This window comes from Equus przewalskii, chromosome 30 (assembly GCF_037783145.1).
Source record: "Equus przewalskii isolate Varuska chromosome 30, EquPr2, whole genome shotgun sequence".
Classification (NCBI taxonomy): Eukaryota; Metazoa; Chordata; class Mammalia; order Perissodactyla; family Equidae; genus Equus; species Equus przewalskii.
Window position 1 is genome coordinate 13,871,052 of NC_091860.1, and position 25,657 is coordinate 13,896,708.

Genomic DNA, 25,657 nt, shown 5'->3' on the forward strand with positions numbered 1-25,657 from the left:
CAGAGCAATATAGATGTAAATGCACCAGTTCATATTTCTGTCTGAAGCTGCTCCATCTCCCCTCTTCCCGGGGACCCCATCCCTTTTGAGTAGCTATGGTTTGTTCCAGTCTTCATAGCTGTGCCTGGCTTGTGTGTCTGCTAAGGCTGTTTTTGTTCCCGTTGCTTCTTTGCTGTTAGAAACCTCTCTGTGCAGACCATGAGGCTCTTTGGGCCCCTCCCACTCGGTGTTCTTTCTCCTGGAGATTGTTGTAGTGATAGCAGTTGTTTTTCACATTTCGATGTGGTGATGGATCCCAGTCCGGGTTGTACTCTTTCTCCCTTTCTCTCTCCCTCCTCCCTCCTTATCCTGCTTCTCTGCCCTCACCCCAGTTTCATGCTGTTACCGTTTCTCACTACGTCTGCGCTCAAATGCACACATCCTCAGGGAACCTCTATGAGAGGGGCTAGGAGTCCGTGTATAAAGACTCAGTATTACAACAGAGACAGTTTCCGTTTCTTTGTATTATTCTGCTCTCATTCCATATGCCACATGTTGGCATTCTGCTTTTTCCTACACGTGGGAGCCCTTGGAGACAGACTGGTGGTCCTCGGTACACACTGGTGAGTCCTGCCAGTGGGCCATGGTACACACTGGTGGGTCCTGCCAGTGGCTCATGGCCGGGCCTGCTCTGAGACCCTTTTTGATTGGTGGGTGCCCATGATGTACTGGTTGTTAAATAGGTTGAATACCATCCCTGCATGGAGACATTACTAATATTATTGTCACAAATTCCGAATTTTGCATATTTGATATATGGACTAATTTTGTGAATTTTGTGTCTTCTTGCTTGATCTAGCAATAAATGGGAGGAGTGTTGCTATCTCTGACCATGTTGGTGGATATGCTAGTTTTCCTTGTCCTGTCAATTTTGCGTGCACGTGCACACACAACATCTGTCTCTCCTCACACACACACACTTAAAAAAAAACTTTTGAGACTAAGATAGTTACATTTACATTTAGGATGATACTTTTTTTGGTGAATTGAAACTTTATCACTATGTCGTGTCTCTATTCTTAATAATTCCTCTACTTTCAAAGTCTGTTTTGTCTCATTTTAACATAGCTATTTTATAGCAGAGTTCAAAAATGTGACTATATCCATCTTTTAGCGAGCAAATTTAACTCATTTACATTTTTGTGATTATTGCATCGTTTCTCCCAACTGTTAAATTTCTGTTTGTCTTGTTTATTCTGTGCTTCTCTTTCTCTCTATTCTCTTTCCTTTTTTATTTTATTGTTAGAGTTTTGGTACTTTTAAAAATTTTGATTTTTCCCTTCTATAGGATTTGAATTTATGTACTGTATTTCCATTCTTTGTGGTTACCCTTAAGTTTTATCACATTTATTTAAGCACAGTCTAAAATTCAATAATGTCCTAACCTTTCTCAAGAAGAATAAAAGGAAGGACCTTAGAATACTTTAATCCTCATACACCTTCTCATCTTATTATTTAGTATTTTAGCCTGGTCTTAAAAAAAAAACCCAGAGAGTAGACATTGTTATTATTCCACACAATGTTGTATTTGTGTGTGTGTGTGTGTGTGTGTATGCCTGTGTGCATGCACACATGCATTTACCATTTTATTTGCTTACCATTCCTTTTTGCATTTTCATTTGTCTTTCTGGAATTACTTTCTGTCTTGCATCCTTTATAAGGTAGCTTCCTAGATGTTCTGATAGTGATAATCTCTCTCAGGGTCTGTTTATTTCAAAATGTTTTATTTTTTATTCTTTAAAGATAATTTTGAGTGATATGAAACAATCAGTGTTGCAACAAGATGAAATTGTTCAGGTTTGGGAGAAATACTTAAAGTTATGTTTAGCCCTTCTATCATCTCCCCCCTGTCCAATACAGTTATGATGTTGGCCTTGGATAAAATTACTTCCTTGGGTAAAATCAGAGCATGAAAATATGGTCCTAAGTGAAGTCGTTGGGCCCTGACCTAACTCGGAAAGGCAGGGCTGAAAAGCCAATTTGATAATGAGAGGTTAGAACTTTTGCCTTTTACATGTTCTTGAGAGAGAGAGTTGCATTTTCTTAAAGCAGAAAATATGTTTAAAAATGTTAATACACTTCTTCTGTCGTGAATGATAAGTTTTTAAGCACAAAGGGGCCTGTTTTGGGGGTCCCCAAGACACCCCTAGGTGTTTTTTTTCCCAGTTACTTTATTGAGGTCATAATGATTTATAACATTGTGTAATTTCAATGTTTTGAATGTACGTCATTATCAGTCTCTCGTTTTTTTTTTTTTTTTTCAGGATTGGTCCTGAGCTAACATCCGTTCCCAATCTTCCTCTTTCTTTTTTATTTTTCCCTTTCTCCCCAAAGCCCCAGTACATGGTTGTATATCCTAGATGTGAGTCCTTCTAGTTCCTTTATGTGGGCTGCCACCAGAGCATGGCTTGAAGAGCCATGCTAGGTCTGTGCAAGATCCAAACCAGTGAACCCCAGGCTGCCGAAGTAGAGCCTGCAAACTTAACCGGCCCCCATGTTATGAGTTTCTGTGTAGACTGCATCATGCTCACCACCAATAGTCTAATTTTTTTTTTTTTTTTGCTTGAGGAAGGTTGTTGCTGAGCTAAGGTCTGTGCCAGTCTTCCCCTATTTTATGTGGGACACTGCCACAGCGTGGCTTGATGAGTGGTGCTAGGTCCATGCCCAGGATCTGAACCTGTGAACCCCGGGCTGCTGAAGTGTAAACTTAACCACTCCACCACTGGGCAGGCCCCACCAATATTCTAATTTTTATCTGTCACCATACATATGTGCCCCTTTACTCCTTTCACCCAAACCCTTCAGCCCCCTTCTCCTCTAGTAACCACTAATCTGTTCTCTTTGTCCATGTGTCTATTTATCTTCCATATATGAGTGAAATCATGTGGTGTTTGTCTTTGTCTGTCTGGCTTATTTTGCTTAACATCATACACTCACAGTTCATCCATGTTGTTGCAGATGGGACAATTTTGTCTTTTTTCTGGCTGAGTAGTATTCCATTGTACATATACACCACATCTTTATCGAGTCATCAGTTCTTGGGCACTTGGGTTGCTTCCAAGTCTTACTGTTGTGAACAATGCTGCAGTGAACATAGGGGTGCATAACTCTCTTTGAATTGCTGATTTCCATTCTTTGGATAAGTACCCAGAAGTGGGATAGCTGGATTGCATGGTATTTCTTTTTCTTTCTTTTTTTTCTGCTTTTCCTCCCCTAAATCCCCCCAGTACATAGTTGTATGCGTGGTATTTCTATTTTTAATTTTTTGAGAAATTTCCATACTGTTTTCCATGGTGGCTGCATCAATTTGCATTCCCACCAGCAGTGTATGAGAGTTCCCTTTTCTCCACATCTTCTCCAACACTTGTTATTTTTTGTCGTGTTAATTATAGCCATTCTGACATGTGTAAGGTGATATCTCATTGTAGTTTTGATTTGCATCACCATAATAATAGTGATGTTGAACAGGCACATGAAAAGATGTTCAGGACACCCCCAGGTTTGATGCTTCTCTAGGAGATCTCACAGGACTCAGCACTGAGTTGTACTCATGGCTGTGATTTATTACGGTGAAAAGACACAAAGCAAATCCAGCAGAGGGAAAGGTGTGTGGTGCGAAGCCCAGAGCACACCAGGCACAAGCTTCCAGAGTCCTCTCCCAGAAGAGTCACACAGGACATGCTTAGTTCCCCCTGAAACCTGTTGTGACAACATGTGTCAGATGTTGCCAACCAACAAAGCTCATCAGAGATTCAGTTCCCAGGGTTTTTATTGGGGGTTCTTTCCAGAGGCACCTTCTGCCTGGCACGTCCCAAGATTCCAGACTCCCCGAAGGAAAGCAGGTCTTTAGCATAAACCATATTGTTTGTGCAAACAGCTTGGGCACAGTGCGCCTCTCTTTTCAGTTAATGGGGGTGGGAACCCTTCCCAAATCCGAGTTCTTAGACACCAGCCAGGGCCAACCTCGTAAGCTGGGCTTTCAACTGTAGCATTCAGGCCTGCCATGTTTCCTCTTTTCTGCTCAGGGCCCATGAGGAAATCACGGTATAATAACAAATTCTTTGGACACCTGGGTTCTGCTCTCAGATTTTCTAGTTTGAGTGGAACTGGAACAGTGGTCGGTAAACAAAATGCTGGAGAGGGGAGGCTTAAGCGCTCATGAGGGAGAAGACTGAGACTGGAGTAGTGAGCCACAGTGTGGCAAAGGCTCAGGGGGAGAGGATGGGCTCTTGGGCTGTGCTAGGCAGATGAGAAAGAAAACAAAGATTAGAGATTGGTTAGAAACAGCCAGCAGTCTTGAAGTTAGTGGCCTCCTATAATGGTTAGAGATTTATGTCTATTGTTTAGAGTTTCTCAACCTCAGTACTATTGACATTTTGCACAGGATATGTCATTATTGGGATGGGAGTTGGGTACGTTGCAGGACACCTAGCAGCATCGCTGGCGTCTCCCCACTAGATGCAAATAGCCCCTGCCTTCCCTCCACCTCCCCCAGTTGTGGTACCAGGACTGTCTCCAGACATTGCCTATTGCCCGATGTCCTCCAGGGACGGTGGTTGAGAACCACGGTATTACGGTGTTTACGATGCATAAATTCACAAAGATTTTAGCTTTATGTATCTACGTGGTTTACTAATAACTCACATTTACAGTAGTTTTCCATTTATAAAGCTCTTTCGAGTGGTCTGTCACCTCATGAAGGAGGCAGGAGTATTTTCTCCTCGTTATAGAGATGAAGGCAATGAGACACAGAGGTTAAGTCACTTTGCAGTAAAGCAAAGAGAAAGTAGTAGTAGTAGTAAGAATAATATTTTTGATTTTAATAATAGATATTTTATTGAGTGCCTACTATGGGCCAGACGTTGTTTGAAGTGTCTTACAGCTGTTAATTTTGCAACAAGCCTGAGAAGTGCCATCCTTATGTTGATTTTACAGATGAGAAAATTGAGGCCAGAGAGCTTAAGGAATCTGCCCAAAGGCACACAGCTAGTAGATGGAAGAGTTAGGTGCAAACCCAGGCGATTTGGCTACAGTGCAGTCATGACCACTGGGCTCTGGATGGCAAGTGAGAGGTCCTGGGTGCTTGCTCTTCTCCAGCACCGTTCTTTCTGGTTACTGTCTCCGTGGAGGTTTCTTACACTGCTCTCCCCATTTAGACCAGCTCTGGTCTACTGATTTGCGTATAACTTTTCCTATATTCTTATCAGCTGAATCTCACAGAGATAAAAAAAATTGGAAGTTCTCTTTCTGTGACCCAACTTTGCTGTTTCAGATGTCGCCTTCTATTATCTTGATTCTTTCTCCTTTTATTTATTTTTAATATAGCATTTCATGGAAATCTGGATTTGTTGCAGCTGTCAGCCTTGTCTTGATACATACGCTTCATCCGATTTCTGCATACTTCAGCTAAGAGACTTCTATTTATGATACTTAACCATTTCATGATATTCTTCAGATCTTCCCCCTGGCTCCCAATGTATCACTTCATCCACCCTTTCTTTTATATATGTATATATATTTGCTTTTTCCCTGATTCTCTTTGAGCATCCATTCTCATGCCTCCTTGCCTTCTGTCCAGGTTCTCATACTAATATGGACAAGGAGAATATGTCATTCTTCTTCTAGGCTTGGTGAAGAAATTTTCTTCTTTCCTTAAGATTTCTATTCAAGACGTATATTTTAGGAAGAGCTTCTACAACCATTTAAACGCAGTATTTGGAAAGAACTAGAATTAACTGTATAGTCCCACCAGTTAGTTTTACAATGATTTGCTTCTCTGTTCCTATGATCCCGCGAGGGACCGCTGGCCCCTCAGTTTCCTTCTGCATCTGGTTTTCTTTTGTGGGTGGGGTGGTGGGTGGGTGGGAGTTGAGACTGTGACCTCAGAGCAGAATATTGTTGGGTTAGTTTAGATGGACGTTACTACGTGGACATGATGCTGAGAAATCCGGGATTTTCAGATGTGGCAAGTTTGGTAAAATTAATTAGGTTTCTCCAGATATTGTAATTATTATTTTTGATATAATGCAGTGTGTGCTGCTGTCTCTGTACTTGCACTTACTTCTGTGTCTTACAGTTCCAACTCATGAGTCTGTGCTACTCTCTCTTGACTTTTAAGCATTTTTTCAAGACCTTATTCTCTTGAGTTTTGCTAGCTCTGACGATAACTTCGATCCCCAAAGCCTCAGATTTTAATCTGTTATAGATTCATGTTCCCTAGTAGTTGCAGATATGAATTCTTTCTTTCCATCAGCATTTATTATTTTGGTTATTGATACTAAATTGAATTTTTTCCCCTGGATAAAAATTTTGGATAATTGTTTTCTCTTATGTATCTTTAGAGAAAGTTATGTTATATATAGATGAACCCACTATTGCAAAATCCATACATTTTAGGATTCGATCCTAAATAATTAAAATTAGGATTTGAGAAAAGGATATTGGAAAAAAGTGCTAAGCATTGCCATCTGTTTATAGTCCTTAATATAATTGCACAGCATGTTAGTAAGTTTGCTATTTTGGCCATCCGGTGAGCAGAATGTGTCTTCTTAAAAGAAAAAACAACAGAAGCTTTTCAATTTTTTTTTTCGGTGTAACCCTTGCTCCAGATAAAATTTAATATGGCAACTATCAAACATATAAAAGTGGTGTTCACGTACATGTATTTTGTAAGTTCAAATCTACACCTTTTCTCATTGTAAAGTCACATGGTGAGAATAGTGAGCTTCTTTTCATGAAATGGTAACTTCAAAGTGAGAGGTATGAATGGCAAGTGAAGCTTTGTCAGTATCCAAATAGAAATTACTTCTGCCTTGTGTGGAGGAAATCCACATACACCTGGAAGAGCGGTTGCAAATTGTACATGCCTTCAGACAGTTCACTCTTCCTTCTCAGGATGCTGTTTAATTAAAAATTCTGTTTAAGTTTTAAATTATGTTTACTTAAAAATTCTGCTTAATATTTCAGTTATATTTAGTTAAAAATTCTGTTTAAGAATTTAACAGAATCTTAAACAGAATTATTTTTTTTAAGATTTTATTTTTTTTCCTTTTTCTCCCCAAAGCCCCCCAGTACATAGTTGTATATTCTTCGTTGCGGATCCCTCTAGTTGTGGCATGTGGGACGCTGCCTCAGCATGGTCTGATGAGCAGTGCCATGTCTGCGCCCAGGATTCGAACCAACGAAACACTGGGCCACCTGCAGGGAAGCGCACGAACTTAACCACTCGGCCACGGGGCCAGCCCCAATTAAACAGAATTTTTAATTAAACTAGATGGCAGGAGAAGGTTGTCCCTAAGGTCTGTCCCCAAACTGAGTTAACTTGCAAGTTAGTACAGCAGGGTCTCAACAGGTTAAACTTCCTGTAACACATTTGAGAGGAGATTTTAATTACAGGTTTAAAAGTGGTTAAAATGCATCCATAACATTTTTGAATTAAACATTGTGGAACTCCTGAAAATCTCTGTGAAATTTTATTCCACAGAATCTATTTTGAAAAAAAAGTGCCAAGTTGTTATTTTAGCTTTAAAGTGTAACAATACATAGTTGCTTATTTTAAAGTCCAGTGAAATTCAACTTTCCAAGACTGACTTGCAAATATTACGGACCACTCTGAAGTCGGTCCGCCTTTACCCGTCCAGGCCCCAAAGGGTGTGGCTGACACAACGTCTGTGACCTCAGGATAAGGAGAGGGAGAGAGCTTGCCTGCCATGGCTTCCTCACTTGAATCAATAACTAGTTTTTACCAACATTTTAAACCAACTTGACTATCTAGTTTCTTGGTCTGGTTTAGAAGAAGGAAACCCGAAGGCAAGAAGACTGTGCAGGGCCGTGTGCTGTGTGTGAGAAATGATGTCTTGACGGTGTAGCAGCCATAAACACAGCATGAACTTGTGGTTTAGGCCATCCCAGCCTTTGTAAACTTGGAAAGCACTGTGGCTTTCTATCGTGGTCTGATAATATCCATTAAGATGGCCCTAAGTTATCAGGGAATTTAGATTAGGTTTGTATGTGCTTTAAGGAGGCAAGAAAATTGCGTAAAGGTTTTGAAGGATGTTAATTAAAATAATTAAAATGTGTCCAGCAGTGATGGGGTTTTAACTTCAGTTATCTGGAAACTACTTACGTGGGACATTTAATTCCTGAAGAATGCTGGAAAAATGAGGCATTAGTGTACATTTTCCTACCGCAAATTTGACTCCACAGGGCTACACAATATTTTTAATCCTATTTCAGAAGTGCTAGTGTATGCTGGATAGAGTTTATTTGTGCTGATGAAAGATTACTCCATCAGCCTTCCCGTGAGAAGCCAGGAGCAGGGGTGCTGCAAAGTACCTTCTAGAAGGAGAGTAGAGTTTAACCAGTGAGGCAAAGAGGACTTTTGAGAAGCCACAGGAGGAGACTGCGGGTGGACAGCACCAGGGGGAGGGGCTGGGAGGAGGAAATGAGGGGAGGGCACTCTTTGTGGGGCAGCTCTGAGCTCCATAGTTTTTGTTGTGATAGAGTCACAGCGGCTGGAGATGTACCCTCAGTGCCAGCCGGTGTGTGGGGGAGGCAGCATGGATCAGTGTTCATGTCCTTGCCCACTTGGGGAGTAGATGCCCTCACTTCACCACCAGGAGGGCCCGTGCATTTGCATGTATGTGACCATATATGATATAACACCGTGAAGCTTTACTCTAGTCAGCCATGTGCTATGGTCATATGGCTGATGGTTGTCGCCCTTCTATCTTCTCTCCTCCCCCTCCCTCCCTTCCCTTTTATTCTTCCTTCCACAAATATTTATTGAAGTCATACCATGAGCCAGGCACTGTGCTGAATGTGCTCTGACAAGGGACAAGATAGCCTGTTCTTGCTGCCACGGAACTTTCCTTGTACTGTGAGACAGAGACATGTCATTAGGATCGTACAAGTGAAGATGATAAGAATTATAATGGAAGGGAAAGTGCATTCCAGGGCACATTTGAGAGACCAGGAAGGCTTCCTGGAGAAAGCGACATCTGAGGCGAGACCTAAGAGAGAAAGAGGAGTTAGCGAGAGAAGTGGGGTGGGAAGTGGGATGAGTGTCCCAGGCCAGGGGAGCAGCATGTGGGGGAAGAGGTGGAAAAGAGAAGGGTGAACGCCATGCCAGAGCATGGAGTGTGAGCGGGAGGTCTGCAGAGGGCTCATCGTGGGCGCCTTGGAAGATGGGAGATAGACTTACTCTCAGATCGGTGGGAAGCCATTGAAAGGGTTCAGAGGAGCAATTCTCAGAGGAGCAATGCGATCAGATTGGCATTTTAGAATGTTGCTGTGGCAATCTGGATTAGAAGGGCAAGACCAGCAAGTATTGTAGTTACCTGAAAGGTAAGGGTGGCCTGTAATGAAAAAATGCAGTGGAGATGGAGAGAAGTAAATATAATCAAGACATACGTAGGAGATAGAATCAATAGACTTGGTGATTGGTTATTTAGATGTGTGAGGAGTGAAAGGTTTCTGGCTTGGGAACTGGGCACTGAAGAATGAAACAGAATACAGGGGGAGCAACTTGTCTTGGGGATGTGGTGGGATGCTGGACAGCTGGGTTCCAGACTGGTTGAATTTGTGGTGAGTATGGGATATATACAAGTGGAGATGCCAGATCTGAAGTTCAGGAGAGAAAGCTGGGCTAGAGATATATGTTTGGGAGTAATTAGTGTGTATATAGAAGGTACCCCAAGATGTGAGAATGAATGAGATCACCCAGTTGTAGACTGAGAAGAGAAGAAAGCCCCTGTTAGAACCCTGAAGGGGGATGGGCAAATAGAGAGGAGCCCCCAGGAGACAGGGAAGGAACAACTAGAGTGGAGAAGCCAGGCCAGCAGCTCATGGTGACACAGAAACCAAGGAAGAGGACATTTCAAGATGGAGGAGAGGCCACGCAAGAGGAAGACCAAAAGATGTCTGTTGGATCCTCTGTGCCACAAGAAGTATTATAACTTTGGCCAGAGAACCTTCTGGAAACAGGAGCTAGGAGTCAGAATATATAGAGTTGAGGAGAGAATTGGAGAGGAGATGAGCAGGAACAGTGAGTTTAGGTCTTTTTGTAAGGAAGTTTGGCTGAAGGAGAGAATGGATTCTAGCATCACTTGCTAGAATAGTGTGGGGTGGAGGGAGGGTTGGTAAAAGTGAGGAGAGCCTTGAGCTTGGATGCTGATGGGAAGTAGCTAATAGAATAGAGAAGCTTAGGTTGAAATGTTGGGAGATAGTGGGTGGTAGAAGGTCATGAGAATGGAAGAGGGTTTGGGATCCAGAATAATGACAGACGACCTTAGCCAAGAGGAGAGACCCCTCTTGCATTGTGACAGAAGGGAAGGCGAAAACAATTGGTATTAAAGCATTGTTTCATGTCACAATATTTTAATTATGTTCTTTTAAAAAATTTCTCCACAGACACTACCCAAGGCAGCCCTTCACTACGGTGGCAGACACACCTGAAAATCTTCGCCTGAAGCAGCAGAGTGAATTGCAGAGTCAGGTAATTTCTAGAAGGCCTATGTTTGTTACATTGGCGCTGAATATTATTCACAAGGCTGCTCTTCTGAGCTTCTGACAGCCCAGTCTTCGGGCCGGGTCTCCGGCGGTGTGGAAACTGAAAGCAGGCCTGGGTGGGCATTCCAGGCGAAAATGCTGAACATCTGTTTTGTTCCTGGTCTTGGATCATCCTGGTATTCTCGGTTCTGTTATTCATGTGGCACTAGGGCCCGTAAATGAGTTCTGGTCAGAGTAAGTGTTTCCCAACAATATTGATTTATTTGGTCCTAAATATTTAAAAACATTTTCTAAATAGCTTTTCCACACCGCATATGTAGGAGAAAAAAGAGGTGTTAACTTGACCCAATTGTAGTGAGTGTGGGGCTAACACCCTGTCTGTGTATCTCACACCAGCCACGAGCTTTGTTTTCATCCTGTCACTTTATTCATATTTCTTTCATATGTCGCATTGACAGCATGAACAAAGATGAGAACACCACGATTGGCTCCCAGTCAACCATTTTGGATGGAAACTTGCCTTCAATATGGCGAAACACGTTGGTTGAGACTAGAGATTTGAACGGCAGGGTTTCTGCCGGGATGCCCAATCTCTTCCTGAGAAACGTAGGGCATTCTCTTTAGAGAAGTTATCCACCTGCCCCCGGGTGGGAAGGTGCTGAGCAGCTATATGGCAGCCTGTTGGTCAACAGTGTGGTAACACAACACCAAGGTGTGGGGAGGGAAGTCTGGGTCGTGGGGCCCCTTCTGCTGTTCAGTGGTTGGGACCTTGGCCTGGCCACTCTGATTCTTTGTGCTGATGTAAAGTGAGACAGTCTATCTTATCTAGTCTACCCCTCTTGAGGGTGACTGCAAGTACCAAGTAGGTAGGTGTGAAAACATTTTGAAAAGTTAAACAAGATTATATGACTGTGGCGGCTTATTTTATTATTATTATTATTATTATTATTATTATTATTTATCATCCCTGAAAATCTTTGATGTGAAAAGGGGAGAAGAGCAGAACTTGTGAAGGAGAGCGGGGTCTGGCTAATAGTCTTTGAAAATGTCAGTCGTAGCTGTTCTTAATGAGAGCCGTCAGCTCTCAGTCGCGCTGGGTCTAATTATTTCTGTGCAGGGTGATCTGATCACTGGGGAGATGGTGGTTCCCTCCACCCTCTGGCTGGGGGACTTGGGACCACTTCTTAGTCCATTTAATGAGAGGAAATATAGCTCGAAGTACAGTGTGCTGTTGGTTAACAGTGCCATGAAGACTGGGTTGGCAGTTAGTTTTCGGTTTATGTAAAATGCTAATTTTTGTGTGCTGAGCCATTAGTTCAGAAAATTGAGTGCTGGCCAAAGAGAGGCACTGTTGCGGAGCCGGCAAGAACACCCCTTGCTCATTCACACTGTGGAGGGTGCCAGGACTTGGCTCCGGTCTGTGCAGATCCAATATGCCTTTCTTCTCATCAAGTTAGGATTAATTAGATCATTCTGGAGAAGTACTTCGAGCACATTGGAAAACAGAACTAAGTCAAGCTATCAAATATTTGTTTCCTGCCCATTCCATGTCCTTGTTCTGTGCAAAAGAATTTATAATTAGTTAATCCTCCGTTCTCAGAGTGTGCAGGGTGTCTGAGGAGACGGGACTAACACACAGCTCCAGAGCGACTGTGTTTAATTTACTCTAAGGATTCAGAAAGAGAGGGATGAACGTGGGTTGGACTGGTTGGTGCTTCCTGCTGGAGGGGCATTTGCGAGGAGCCTGGAAGGTTGAGAAAGGATCTGATATGAACTCCTTTGGGTGCCCTCAGCTTGGCCGAGGAGCAAGCATTTATTGTTTTCCTACCACATCATGGACTCTGGAAATGCAAAGAGAAAAGGAGTTCACTGTTTTATGAGAGGCTGGTTTTATTCTCCCTCGTGTAGCAAGCTGCGTCCTTCAGAAGGCAGCAGACACCGTAGTTCTAGGCTGGTGGGATGGGAGTTAGCAGAGGAATGCACAAAGCCCTGCGGGTCCCCAACAGTGGTCAGGTGAAGGCATCACATCTTCTTGAGGGTTTTGCTCAAATGTCATCTCCTCGAAAGAAATGTAGGAATTCATCAGCCAGACAGCTTGGGGAAATTGAACTCAATTCAAGAAACATGTATTGAGGGGCCAGCCTGGTGGCATAGTGGTTAAGTTCGCCCACTCAGCTTCAGTGGCCCAGGATTCGTGGGTTCAGATCCCAGGTGCAGACCTACATACACACTGCTCATCAAGCCATGCTGTGGCGGCGTCCCACATGCAAAATAGAGGAAGACTGGCACAGATGTTAGCTCAGGGACAATCTTCCTCAGCAAAAAGGAAGATTGGCAAGAGATGTTAGCTCAGGGCTAACCTTCCTCACCAAAAAAAAGAAACATGTATTGACCACCTACTGGGTACAGCGAATTGTGCTAGGCATTGGGGGATGTAAAGGCATCATCATCATCAATCTTGCTATATTCAGGGCACATGATTTTACGTGTGTTATTCCATTTAATCTCAAGCAGCCCTATCAGATGGTATTTATTATTATCCCTATTTAGATGAAGCACTCAACTTTTAGAGAATTTAAATAACTTGCCCTTGCAAGCTTTACTAACTTACTAGGAGTTGAACTTGGAGTAGAACCTAGATCTGGGAGCCCCCAGTGTCCACCCTCTTCAGCAGTACTCTGCACCCTTTACTAAGAGAAGGACCTAGAAAAGGAGATCTGTAAGCAGATAATTGCAGTACAAGGTGATAGGACAGTATATGTAAAGGTGGATTGTTGCGTAAAGTACAAAAGTCAGAGAGAGGAAGAAGTCCTTCAGCTTCTCCTCATCCTCCCCCGCCTCCTTCCTTCTCCTCCTCCTCCTCCTCCTCCTTCCTGTTGTTTTTCTGGGTAGGAGGGGAAAACACTTCTCTAAGAGCATTTCTGTTTTTTCCCAGGCATGGAAAGATATCTATCCTAATGGTAATATTCATTAATGGGAATTAATTTAATTTTACCATATTAAATGATTTGATTCTGTAGCAGAGCATTTCCTTAGAGTTTTGATATCAAGAATTCGGAACAGCTCGACAGTTTGGGGGGAAATTTCCTTGTTTTGATAATTTGTGATGCTAAATCAGTCGGATCTGTTCAGAACTCCAAGTTTTGAAATTCTGAAATCCTTTAGAATTGTTTGGTTAAAACGAGTTCTTTTCTTTCAGTTCCTTAGCTCACCAAATGAGCCGAAATGAAGGAAAAACAAATTAATTTTTAGTCCAACCTAGAAAGTTATTTATAGTTACATGTTATCTTTTCCATTCTCTCTCTCTCTTTTTGAGAGGGTTACAAATGCTGCCAGCATTTTTTTGTCTAAGTGTTAGATCCTCTCAAGCTTTTTTGGGATCCATATGAGGGGCCAGATTGTCATAATAACATGATAGGAAGTACTGGGAGAATAAACAAGCAAACCAGGAGTGAGCTTTTCAGAACTGGTGATAGGCTCTTACAGGCGTTATCCAGCTTGCAAACAACTGATGCATGTCCACTTGGCCAGCCACCGACTGCGTGCACGTGGGCCCCGGAACATGGCAGTCAAGAAGGAGAGAGTGGGGAAGCACTTCCATCATCACTAGCTCCCTCTTCATCACAGATCGAAGAATGAACTGCTTCAAAGAAGTCAGATAAATGGTGGTTAGGGGCCCCCACTGGCCCACAGTAGCTCATTCGACAAGGAGCAAAAGCAAAACTTAATTCTAATGGTATTGGTAACATTATAGTTCACCTGTAGGGCATCAGGCCGTTACTACATGACTTGGGACAGGCATGCTATCATTATTTTGTAGGAAAGTGAGCTTGATTTCCAAAGCCCTGCCTTATAAACTCAACTTCTGGAACACAGACTCTTTGTAAGTTGGCCAATCCCTAAACCTGAAAAACTTAAGCAAGATGGAAAACCCCTTAGGAGAGAAATTTTCTTGTTATTTTTTGGTGAGGAAGGTTGGCCTTGAGCTAGCATCTGTCGCCAGTCTTCCTCTTTTTGCTTGAGGAAGATTGTGCTGAGCTGACATCTGTGCCAATCTTCCTCTATTTTACGTGGGATGCCTCCACAGTGTGGCTTGACGAGCGGTGTTACGTCTGTGCCTGGGATCCAAACCTGCAAACCCGGGGCCACCAAGGCAGAGTGCATCAACTCAACCACTACGCTGGCCCTTTAACTTACCATTTTAATATTATGTTGTAGCAAGAGTTTCTTTGTTCAGGCTGTGCAGCATACTCTTATTGGAAGAAAAGGCACAAATGTTTTGAGGACTCTCCATCAGGAGTCTGCAGGCTTCTTAAAGTTATGGAAATAGTTCTTCAAATGGAATTTTGAGTGGAAGCCCCCGTAGAAAAGAGAGCAAAGTTGGGCTGTGTGGCTGAGGCAACAGGGACCAAACCCCTGCCCTCTCCGTGTTCCCCTTGCTTCTCCTCATCCTCTCCCCTCCCAGGGCCTTCGATGACCATCTTAGGAAACCCTGGGAATCTACAGGGCAGAGTTGTGAAGCCTACTGCTCAACACGAAGACAAAATGTTAGCCACTTCCCCACTTAGTTGTTTATATGGTTAGGTTAGCTGTTTGCAGTCATGCTGAAAATAATAGAGATTCGAGGCTCACTATGTTCTTAAATGGAGTGTGTGTTATTTATGATTGCTGGTAAGATGAAAAATTGAAAATGCTTATGGATAGAATACAAATCATTCTGGAACCTTTGAGTCTTCGTTTTGTAATCTATGTTGATTCTTTTTTAATCTTCCACGTGTCTGTGGAGGCATAAAAATCATGGCTCTTATAAATGATAGTAGGAAGGGTGAGAAGGTAGCCTGGTTTTTTATGGGGAACATACCAGCTAAGCCTCTTTGTGGCAGAAATGAAGACACGTATTTAATATAAACTTCTGGAAGCTCAAGGAGGTCATGTGGCATGTTTTCTCATTCTCTGGCTTGCCCCTGGCACCCTTCTGTACCTTCTCATTCTGTGTTCCATTTCCGGAGGGTTTTCTCTCAGTTATCTGTCATCTCACCACTCAGTAAGGTGTTAAATAATTCCCTAAAGCAAGACCCCTCTCAGGTGGCAGTTGCAGTTTTTTTTTTTTTTTTTTTGGTAAGGAAGATTAGCCCTGAGCTAACATCCATGCCCATCTTCCTCTATTTTATATATGGGATGCTACCACAGCATGGCTTGATAAGCAGTGTGTAGGTCTGCACCTGGGATCTGAACCTGCAAACCCTGGGCCACCGAATTGAAGCCCGGCAGTTGCATTTTAATAGGGTGTCACTGAAGACTGACTTCCTTCAAAGCAAGGAATTCCTGACTAGGAAACTTCAGTTACTGTCAAAAGAGGATTGGAGTGCCATTGGTGTTGTCTGTATGTTTCAAATCCCATCCCGTGGGCCCCCACCCGATCATAAATTTGCCCTAAGTTTCATTTGCCACTGTGCACCAATCATATGCCAAATTCTGTACCTTCACTCTTGGGGAATTTGTGGTCTAGTGGGAGAGAGGAGGATAAAAAATGACCAAAACCAGGTAAAATTGCAACTGTGACAAGAGCTGCAGGGAGAGGGGTGTATTTTAATTACATTTTAAAACATTTTCCGAGAGTTGGAGGCCTGAGTACTTGTCTGCAGACAGACACATATTGGATCTCAGAGTGGTCTGCTGCATCCTGCCCAGCTGTGGATCTCATTTCGAAACGCATGTCTATTTTTTTTTTTTTTTTCCATTTCCTGCTCTGAGCTGACTATTCTTTCCTCTTTGCTGGGTCCTCTTACTGTCCCTTATCTCACCCGACAACCTCAGACTTCTAAACAGGAAGACTGTCTTTCCAGATAGTTTTTTAGTGGTAATTCTTATATTCCACTGATCTTGGACAAGAAGCCTTTCATACTTGCCTTTTAATTTTCCATTTTCTTTGAACCTAATTTTGGCAGCTGTATCGTTCCCATCTTTTGATTTTTCACCATTTGATGCTGCATTCTGATCCTAGGGTGATGCTTCTCATTTCCCACAATAAGCGCTTTCTCATGGATGTAAAGGTAAAAGTTCACGGGGAGAAGGTTCAGCACATTTCTTTTCAAGGTTTGGGGGCAGCGTGAATGATGAGAGATTATGTTTCACATATAGGAAGGGCTGAATGTGAATAAGAACTTCAAAGGAGGAATATTAATTCACTTGATGTGGCGCATTGCTTTCAGGGAACGTGACATGCTGTGCAGATGTTAACTCTAACCCCCACAATTTCCCCGAAGTCAGATTGTTTTTCTATTTTACTTTGGGATAAAATGATGTAAGAGACAAAATGTCAGTAGTGACAGACAGCAAAAATAGCCAAGATGTTTTCATTTGCTGTGTCATGACTGGGTTTGAGAGCCTTTCATCACTGGGGCCTGGTCTTCTCCTCCTCACCCTCCTGAAATGACCCATATTCTTTCCATCTGTTCTCAGCGTCCCAGCATAATGGGCCTTTGGTACCTTCCTCGCTCATCCTGTCTCTCTTCCCATCAGTCCCACAGCCCATGGTGGAGGTGTGAATGCTGTTACTCCGTGAGCCAGAATCAGATTACCTACTGGTCCTTCGATTAGGCCTTTGAATATATAGTCTATCAATTTCGTGGCCCTGGGATCATGAATATAACAGCTGTGATGAGGAGAATATTTTAAAAATATTAAATCAATGTTTCTTTTCATCTTTCTCTTCAATAAATCATGTTCTGCCATACCACTTCACACTTATGGCTCCAGAGAAAGGAGAGGAGTGTACCCCACTTCGAGAAGGAGGGAATATGGTCCTGTGTAAAAAGGAATGCCTATTCCCCCTTCTGGCCGTGGTAGATTGTAGGAGGAAGGCAGGAAAATCAGAGACTGAAACATGATCTTCTGTCTCTCTGCTGGCGAAGTCTGAGAGGGAGGATGGGGCAGGCACGTTAGACAGGTGGAGGAAGAGTGGGAGGCAGAGAAGGTTCCCCCACAAGATAGACTCCCAACTCCCTCCCCCCTCAACAATGAACCTGGGGCCTCCACAGCATCGTGGGCAGGGAGAGGACCTGAGATCTGTTTCCTGTATCTTTGACTCTCAGGTGGTATGGAAGGTGATGGACGTTCCAGCGCGCCTTGTGGAGGGGTGCCGAGGGTGCTTGCTGGGCAGCTAGCAGGGGCGTTGCCACTGGAGGAACGATGTGTCCCTGTAGCCAGGGCTGGATTGCACAGGCAGGGAGTCGAGGTAAGACCTCAGAGAGAAGTGAGGAGGGACAGATTCAGCAGGCGATACCACCAGGCTCTTTCTGAGCCATGGGAGGATCCACCGTGAGGTCATCAGCCACAGTCTCCAGCAGCAGATGCCACCTTGGAGCCCTGTGACCTAGAGGACAAGGAGATACCACTGAGGCCAAAGGAGTTGGAGGAGAGAATGGGGCAATGTGGGCATGGGTCCATGACTTCGGTCTCCCTTCATTCCGAGGTCACAGAAGCCCTCCCTGCTCACACGTGCCGAGGCACCATCTTGGAGAGGAGCCAGGAAGCGGGAGGAAATCTGAATGTACCTGAGCTGACTGTTTAAATCATTAGATGGATTTGGTTTAATGGTTGGGACTAACTCTAGTTCCTCTCACTTCAATGTGATAGGGACTTGTGAGGAATAGCAGGGGAGACAAAGGAAATAAAGAAGGTTATTTTTTTATTTTGTATCTGAATACACTGTAAGTAAATTGCTAACCTTTAATTTTATTTGGTAAAATATAGCATGAGACCACCCATGAGATCTGGGTTCTAGTCCTGCCTCTGCCACTGTCAAAGTATGACTTTGGGCATTTCAGGGCATAAAATAATGGGTTGTAATAAATGATCCCTAAAATTCCTTCCAGTTGTACTGATCTTGATTTTAGTACAAAAATGTTCTAGAATAACATCTCAAATTAGCAATAAAAGGACTTGGAGAAAAGGAACCACTATTCTTTCTTTTCTGCCAAAGTAATAATAATCAGACCATTTCATTTGACTATTTCGTTAAAAGCTCATTCCCTAGCCTGGTCTCAGGTATTGGTTAAAGGTTGTAGGTCTGAGCAGGTTGGTGGGCAAATCAGTTTCACGTTAGAAGATATGTCTGATTTTGCACTAAACATGTTTCAAAACAACAGAGGACGAAAGAAGACATAAACAGCTGTTGTCATAATATCCATCTGCCGATAGCAGCTAGTCTTGTCTTTAGTCCTAACTGTTTTTCAGATTTTCTATGTACAAGTAAGTACAATAACTCTACACACTAGTATTCTGTTAGGAAATGGCTCAGTTATTTTAGCTCCTTCCTTAATGCTTTCTTGATTTTAAGTTTCTTTTTGAATGGCTTTGGTTGATTTTGTGGCAGATTTTGGGCTTTAAAAGTTGGTCTCCGCCCTCGACAGTGCTGCTGTTTGTTCTTTACCACTCCTAGAAGCAATTGGTTTTGCTGAGACCCACCAGCTTGAGTTGGTTCATTGGACCCAAGCAGTCACTCAAGGATAAAACATGGTATTGCTTAGCTCAGCACTTCTCTATGCTTCCTCGTGCAGAGAAGCCAAACCAGAGCAATCCCATTTCATTGAGTGAGTAGGTTTCATGAGGGAACGGAGTATTTCTTAATATTCCTAATTCATTAACACTCTTAATTTCCTAATAATGTATTTTTTTGAATGGAGGATGCTGCTCTGAAACCACTGCCTCTTGAAGGCATCAGGCAACAAAACCAAATTTGCAGTACAGTATTGGGTTCAGGAAAGGCCTCTTGGGAGCAGCTCCAAGAGTAGTCAGCAGCACACTGTAGGCCTTATTAGTGCACTGAATGTTTCAGCTCTCATAAAGTACCCGTGTTTTCTTTTCCCAGAAATTATCTGGCCTAATTATCGTTTCACGTTATCTCAGAACTTTGCTTATGGCTTCCACTGACTTCAGGAGGACCGCCCGCTGGAATTCTGCAAGGGCCTTGTAAAGACGGAAACTGGCTCAAGAAATTCTGTGCAGAAACATGACTATCTTGGCTACATTCTTTAAAAAAGCTTCCATTTGGAACAATCACTGTATTATACTCTGAAATGGGATCTCTACTTAGGCTTTTGAAAATGTGGGTTATACTTTTTAATGGAGTGTTAGTACAAAATGTTTGAAGAGAATGATTAGCATTTCCCCCTGCCCCTTCATCCCTCACTGCCTCTCTCTTGATTTTTGGTGAAGTCAAGAGTCAGGATGATGGTAAATCAGAAATTAAGATAACGCAGATTTGATCCTAACAAGTAGGCAAGTTCTGGGCTCCTTTTGACTGACACTCAGATCTCCTATCTTTGTGGAATTATTTCAAGGGAATCTGTAATCTGCAAATATCTTCTGAGGGAAATCTAACAAGTGTCTTCAGCTGCAGATTTAGCTTCCTAAGCACAGAGTACTTTTAGACACCTCAAAGTAAACAGCTAAATATACCAAATTTCAAATTCTTACTTAAACTGAAGAAGTAAAGAATAGTGAAGCCAAGGATCCCGTCCTATTTTTAATTAAATAAACAATCTCAGAGTCCTTATACAGGTTTTTTTCTTTATCTCTAGAGTGGCTATAATACTTATAAATCATTAAAGTTAAAACTAAGGTAAATCTTAACTATGTTTCTGTTATTGGATAGAGAACATATTCCTTGCAAGATTTCCTTAGAATTGAGTAATCTCCAAGGCTCTGAGACTTTTCATTGTAGAATATTTTATTCTCTTAGGAATATCACTTAAAAGTATTAGGTATATATATACACTGTATATGTTATCATATATAATACATATAAAATGCTTATACGTATATGTACATATCATACGCATATTATATACAATGTGCATATATGTATACACAATATATACATACATGTATAACATACATATATGCACATACATATACATGTGCATATACTTATATATACACATATATAATCATATAATAAAGTAACTTGGAAAGGCAATGTTCAGAAAACAGTGTTCCTGAGAACCTGAAAGTCTCAGAAAACATGAAGTGTCTTTTCTCTTTTGTTATCCACGGCTAAGTACGATTTAATTCATCGCTGGACACAGACACAGCTGCACCATTGCAATCTAAGTTCCCATCACGTAAATTAGCTTTGCAGTCCCTCTGTCTTTTAGTCATTCCATATGTTTTAAGGAATAGCTAAAGTGAAAACGTATAACAGAGACGGTATTATTTTTGGAAGTGAGATAATGAAACCTTTTTCAAAATATCGCCTATGCCAGAGGACAGATCACTCATTCCACAACATAACGAGCAGAGACATCATTAAAGCTTTACCTGTTTTGATGGGCCCTATTCCATCAGTAGTTTGTTAATTAATTTAATGGTTTTGTTGTATCTGTTTTTGTCTTTGTTCTTTGTTTTAGATTTTAAACTAGAGGCTAGAGATCTTATTAATTTAAGGGTTATTATTTAATAACCATGCTAAGCAATTGTCAGGATTATATTATACCATTTGATGGTAAGGGTGAGAATGGATGAAATGAAGTAGGAACAATAGAAGGTAATTTCATGAAAATCATGAGTCTTATAAGAATGAAGACACTTTCTTGAGAGATAGACAGCTGCCTTTCTAATTCTTTCTTGGCGTTAATTACAAATTAAGAAAAATCATGGCATTCTTGATTTCAAACCTTTAATAGCAAAGAAATCTCATTGAAGGACCCACTGCATTTTCTGTAGTTTATTCTGTATAAAGCTGCTTCAATAATTCATTGGTTTAATCTATATTTACTCGATACCTCCTTTGGTCAGATGCTGCCTGCTCTCGGGGTGAGGGTGTATGTGGAGAGAAGCCAACAGCACAGGGTTGGGGGGAGAAGGAGGGACTGGAGGAAAGATATGACCCCTGACTTAGGTGTTTATTGAGTCTCCTCAATTGATGGTCTCCCCAATTCTGTAAACGGTTATTTTTTTCTGTACCCCAATTAACTTTCCCCTCTCGTTCTCCACTGAAATGTTTACCCTTATGAATAGAAGCCCCAAATCTGTCCCCCTTTACGTACATCAAATACCAACTGCCCTGAGAAACTATATATGGGAGAAGAAATGATCTTTTAGCTGGTTTTGGAAATAGCTTTTTCTCTTTGTTTTTTCCAGCGCCCATGCCCTTTTGTAAACTATTTGTAGGGCTCACTCCTTCTTAAAATAATATGGCTCAAAAATGTTTTTGATTGTTTCATGGACACAGGAAGTTTTCTCCAATAAAATCCACTTTTTTTTTTGGTTATCATTGGAAGAATTAAATCGTGTCATCAGAGCAATAACTTAGTCCTCTGTTATCCTCCAGTCTCCAGAGGAGTGAGTCCTAACCCTTTTTTGGGTCATGGACCCCTTTGGAAATTTGATGAAAGCCATTGAACTTCTCCTTTGAAAAAGGGACCAAAGCAAAAATATGCCTGCTTTAGAATATAATTGCAGGGAGTTCACGGGACAGCAAAAGCCTTCAGAGTCCCACACTTTCAGGGGAGTGGCCTGGTCGGCCAATGGGAGGAACAGGGAAGAAGGGCTCACTGAGCTTAGAGGTTTAGCAGAGACTAGAGGATTGTCACCAAAAGATTATGAATTCCCTCTCTTCCTAGCACAATTTTATTTTATCTCCATTAAAATATTTTGGAATGTGAAATATTTCTGCCTTAAAAAAAAAGCAATCTAGCAACAGCTGTTAAAACTTAGAAATACATATACTTTTTGATTTAGTAGTTTCACCCCTGGGAGTCTCTCCCATTAGAAGCAAAGTCATCAGCATATGAGGCATATATACAAGGACACCTAAGGACAGCATTGTGCGTAGTCAGCAAAAAACTGGAAGCAGAGTGGAAGCCCATTGACAAAGAAATAATCGAATAAATTACGATAGTAAAATACTATAGGATATTATGCAGGCATTAAAAAGAATGAAATAGAGGTATACCAGATGCCTGGGAGGGATGTCCATGAGGCATTGTTCAGTGAGAAACACAGATACAGAACAGTGTGTAAATTAGAAACCCTCCCTGTGTGCATTCATGTGCATATCTATGTCTAAATGTGCATATGTCTGATTAGAATTCTGTGTATAAGGAGAAAAATAGGGACTAGTATATACTAGGCTGTTAGCATTGGTTCTAGGGGCTTATCTCTGGTGAACCAAACAAAAATAGGGGGCAAAAAGATTGCAGTAACTTAAGAGAATGTATATGATGGCATTAGTGCATTTGTGTACAATTTGATATATGTATCTATATATATATCTTGATGTGTTGTAAAAAGAAATAAAGTAATGATTTAGAACTGTATTTGCTTGTATATGTATTTCAAATTTCATTGTTTTACTTCTTTTACAGTCAGTAACACTAGAGCCTTTTAGTTTATTTTAGTGAGGCTTACTTGGCCAATCTGGCCAGCCTGAGGTCTTGCTGACTTATTGGATGGATTTCCTGTGACTTACTGCTCGAAAGTTATTTGGTCTTTTAACAAATGTTTATTGGATGTCTGTTTTATATCATATTCTAGGCTTTGTGCTGGGGAATACTCGAAGAACTAAGGCATGTGTATGTGTGTATGTGTGTGTATATATATATGTGTGTCTATGTGTGTATATATGTGTTTACGTATGTGTGTGTGTGTGTATGTGTGTACAAGTCAGGGGCTGTTTGCAGCTGTGCTTGGACTTCCTCCCCTCAATCTGTTGTTTATCTGTTTATGTGGTTGTGGATGCGTGAAATAGAGAGCATAAGGTCCTGTTCTCATGTTAGTAAGAACCTAAGAATTTGTTTGGAGTGAGGTCTTGATTTTCCTTCTTTTGCTTGATTAAATGACCTATTGCCTGATTCTCCAACTTTCCCTCAGAAATGCCCAAAGACCTCTGGAGGGGATAGTACTGAAAGGATTTTAGAGGAAAAAGAAGTGTAAGGTGCTTCCTGGAAATCAGTCAGTGTTTTTCAAAACGACGGTTTCCCGCATCACAGTCAACTGGTGAGCATGTGGGGCTGGCCCCAGACCCACTAAGAGGGAGGCCCAGAAATCTGCATTATTGTTAAGTGTCCCAAGTAATTCTTATATGTGTTAATATTTGAGAGGCCATTCCATCAAATTTTGTTTTAAACAGTGAGTCTTCCTATCCTTTTTTCCTAGAATTTTACCAAGACTTTTGCATATCCTTGAACTCCTTCGGGGTTGTGGAAAGCTTGGATGTTTTGCCACATGGAAATTGGACCACATTCACTGGGTCTCATATTGCTATATTGCTGCTTTGTAACATCCACCTAAGGTCTGTAAGGCGGGATGCCTGAAAATTTATGTGAGGGCTTCTGAAAATTTATGCCATTGCTCAGGTTCTCAGTCAAGGGAATACAGATAAGAGAAGGGATGCTTTAGTTAAATTGTAAGACATTTAGGTGTTTGACTCAGCAGGTGGTCTTATAAAAATTTTTCTTTTTTTTTTGTCCTCCCCAAAGCCCCAGTACATAGTTGTATATCCTAGTTGTAAGTCCTAGTTTTTCCATGTGAGACACGGCCACAGCATGGCTTGATGAGCAGTGTGTAGGTCCGCGTCCTGGATCTGAATCAGTGAGCCCCAGGCCACCGAAGTGGAATGTGCAAACTTAACCACTATGCCACCAGGCCGGCCCCTAAAAATTTTTCTAATATGGAAATGGCTATTTATTTTCATCTTTTTGTACGTTAGTGATGCCTGCGTTTTAGAGGAGATTTTATGAAGAGAAAACTTTTTCAGACAACACTGTTACTACCAAACATGCACAATTTTGTTCTGAATGTAAAGAAATCAACGTAGATCAGAAAAAGACCAGAATGGTTTGAAAAATCAACAATCTGATGGTCAAATTCAACTCTCTTTAACCAACAGAGCCAGTCTATACATATGCATATAAGAGAAAATTTCAGATTACAATGCATTTTGTTATTTGTAACTGCAGAAGTAAAACTAGAAGTTGCACACGTGATGCAAATTTTTTGGGAATTCTTGATTCTTTGGACTACTTTTTGTTTATTTATAAATATTCATAATGGAGCTAAGAACTGAAAGTGTTTTTCAGATTTCAAAGATTTATCTCCTTTCACACATTTCTTCCCCAACCCTTTCATCTAAAATGTCAAAATAATGGAGGCAAAGGCTAGTTCGTATGAAAAGCAGAATTATGTGACAGTTTTTCTACATTCCGCATGTGACTGGACCTGTGTAGACAACCACCTTAGTACTACTCTGATTAGAAAGGCCCTGTCTAAGAACCTTTTATCTCCACAGCAGGATATATACAACCCAAGTCGATACAAGAAACCCATGGCGTCATCGTCAATCAATAATCATCGATTGAGTAGAGTTGGTTTCAGAGCTATGTGTTAGGTCCCACAAGGGATCCAGATGGAAGAGTCACGGTTTCTGTCTTTGAAGAATAATCAGCTCAGAAAGTAGTTCAAATGTGCCTGTTATAACATGGTTCCACAACAAAAGACCCTTTCAACAAGTACTAGGGAAAGCAGCGTGAGAGGAGTGATTGTGGGACAGTGGAGGTGCTGGAGAGCAGGGACATGAGTTGGCAGAGAAGCAGCTGAACAGGAGCAAGACATTCGGAAAGCATGGGCATAATCCATAAGGCTGTTTCCATCCAAAAGATGTTGGCTCGACGGTGTGAGTGGTCAGTTGGGCGAGTCTGTGCTCTGGAGGATGGGAGAAGCTCTAGAAACAACTCAGGAGCTCCTCAATCAGGAGATTCTCTTGGAGAATCATAAAATCCAGGGATTTTATGAAGTGCAAAGCTTGGAGAAATTTAGGAAGTCCAGTGTAAGGAAGTTAGTCTAGATCAGAGTGGTGCCTATGAAAATAGAGAAGCAAGACTAGAGTTGCTTTCGGAGAAAATTGGATGCTACGGATAATGTGGAAAAAAAATAAAGCCAGATAGTGAAAATATTTGTGAAGCTATTAACCTCATCACAGTGAGTTCAATCTGAGACATTTTCAGTTAGAGAGGAGACTCTGGCTCGTGGTGGGAAAACCTTGATTAACTGATTTTTTTAAAAATTAGAAAAAATTTTTAATTGAGATGTAATTGACATATAACAT

General features: G+C 41.7%; 1 protein-coding gene across 2 annotated transcripts in view; it reads left to right on the forward strand.

The window, feature by feature from the left end:
* Positions 1 to 25,657, forward strand: part of NEBL (nebulette) — a 332,430-nt gene that overhangs the window by 112,762 nt on the left and 194,011 nt on the right. For both annotated transcript variants that reach the window (XM_070601408.1, XM_008522132.2), the window contains exon 3: positions 10,450 to 10,534. In XM_070601408.1, the coding sequence (XP_070457509.1) occupies positions 10,450 to 10,534 (85 nt within the window). The remainder of the gene's footprint in view (positions 1 to 10,449; positions 10,535 to 25,657) is intronic.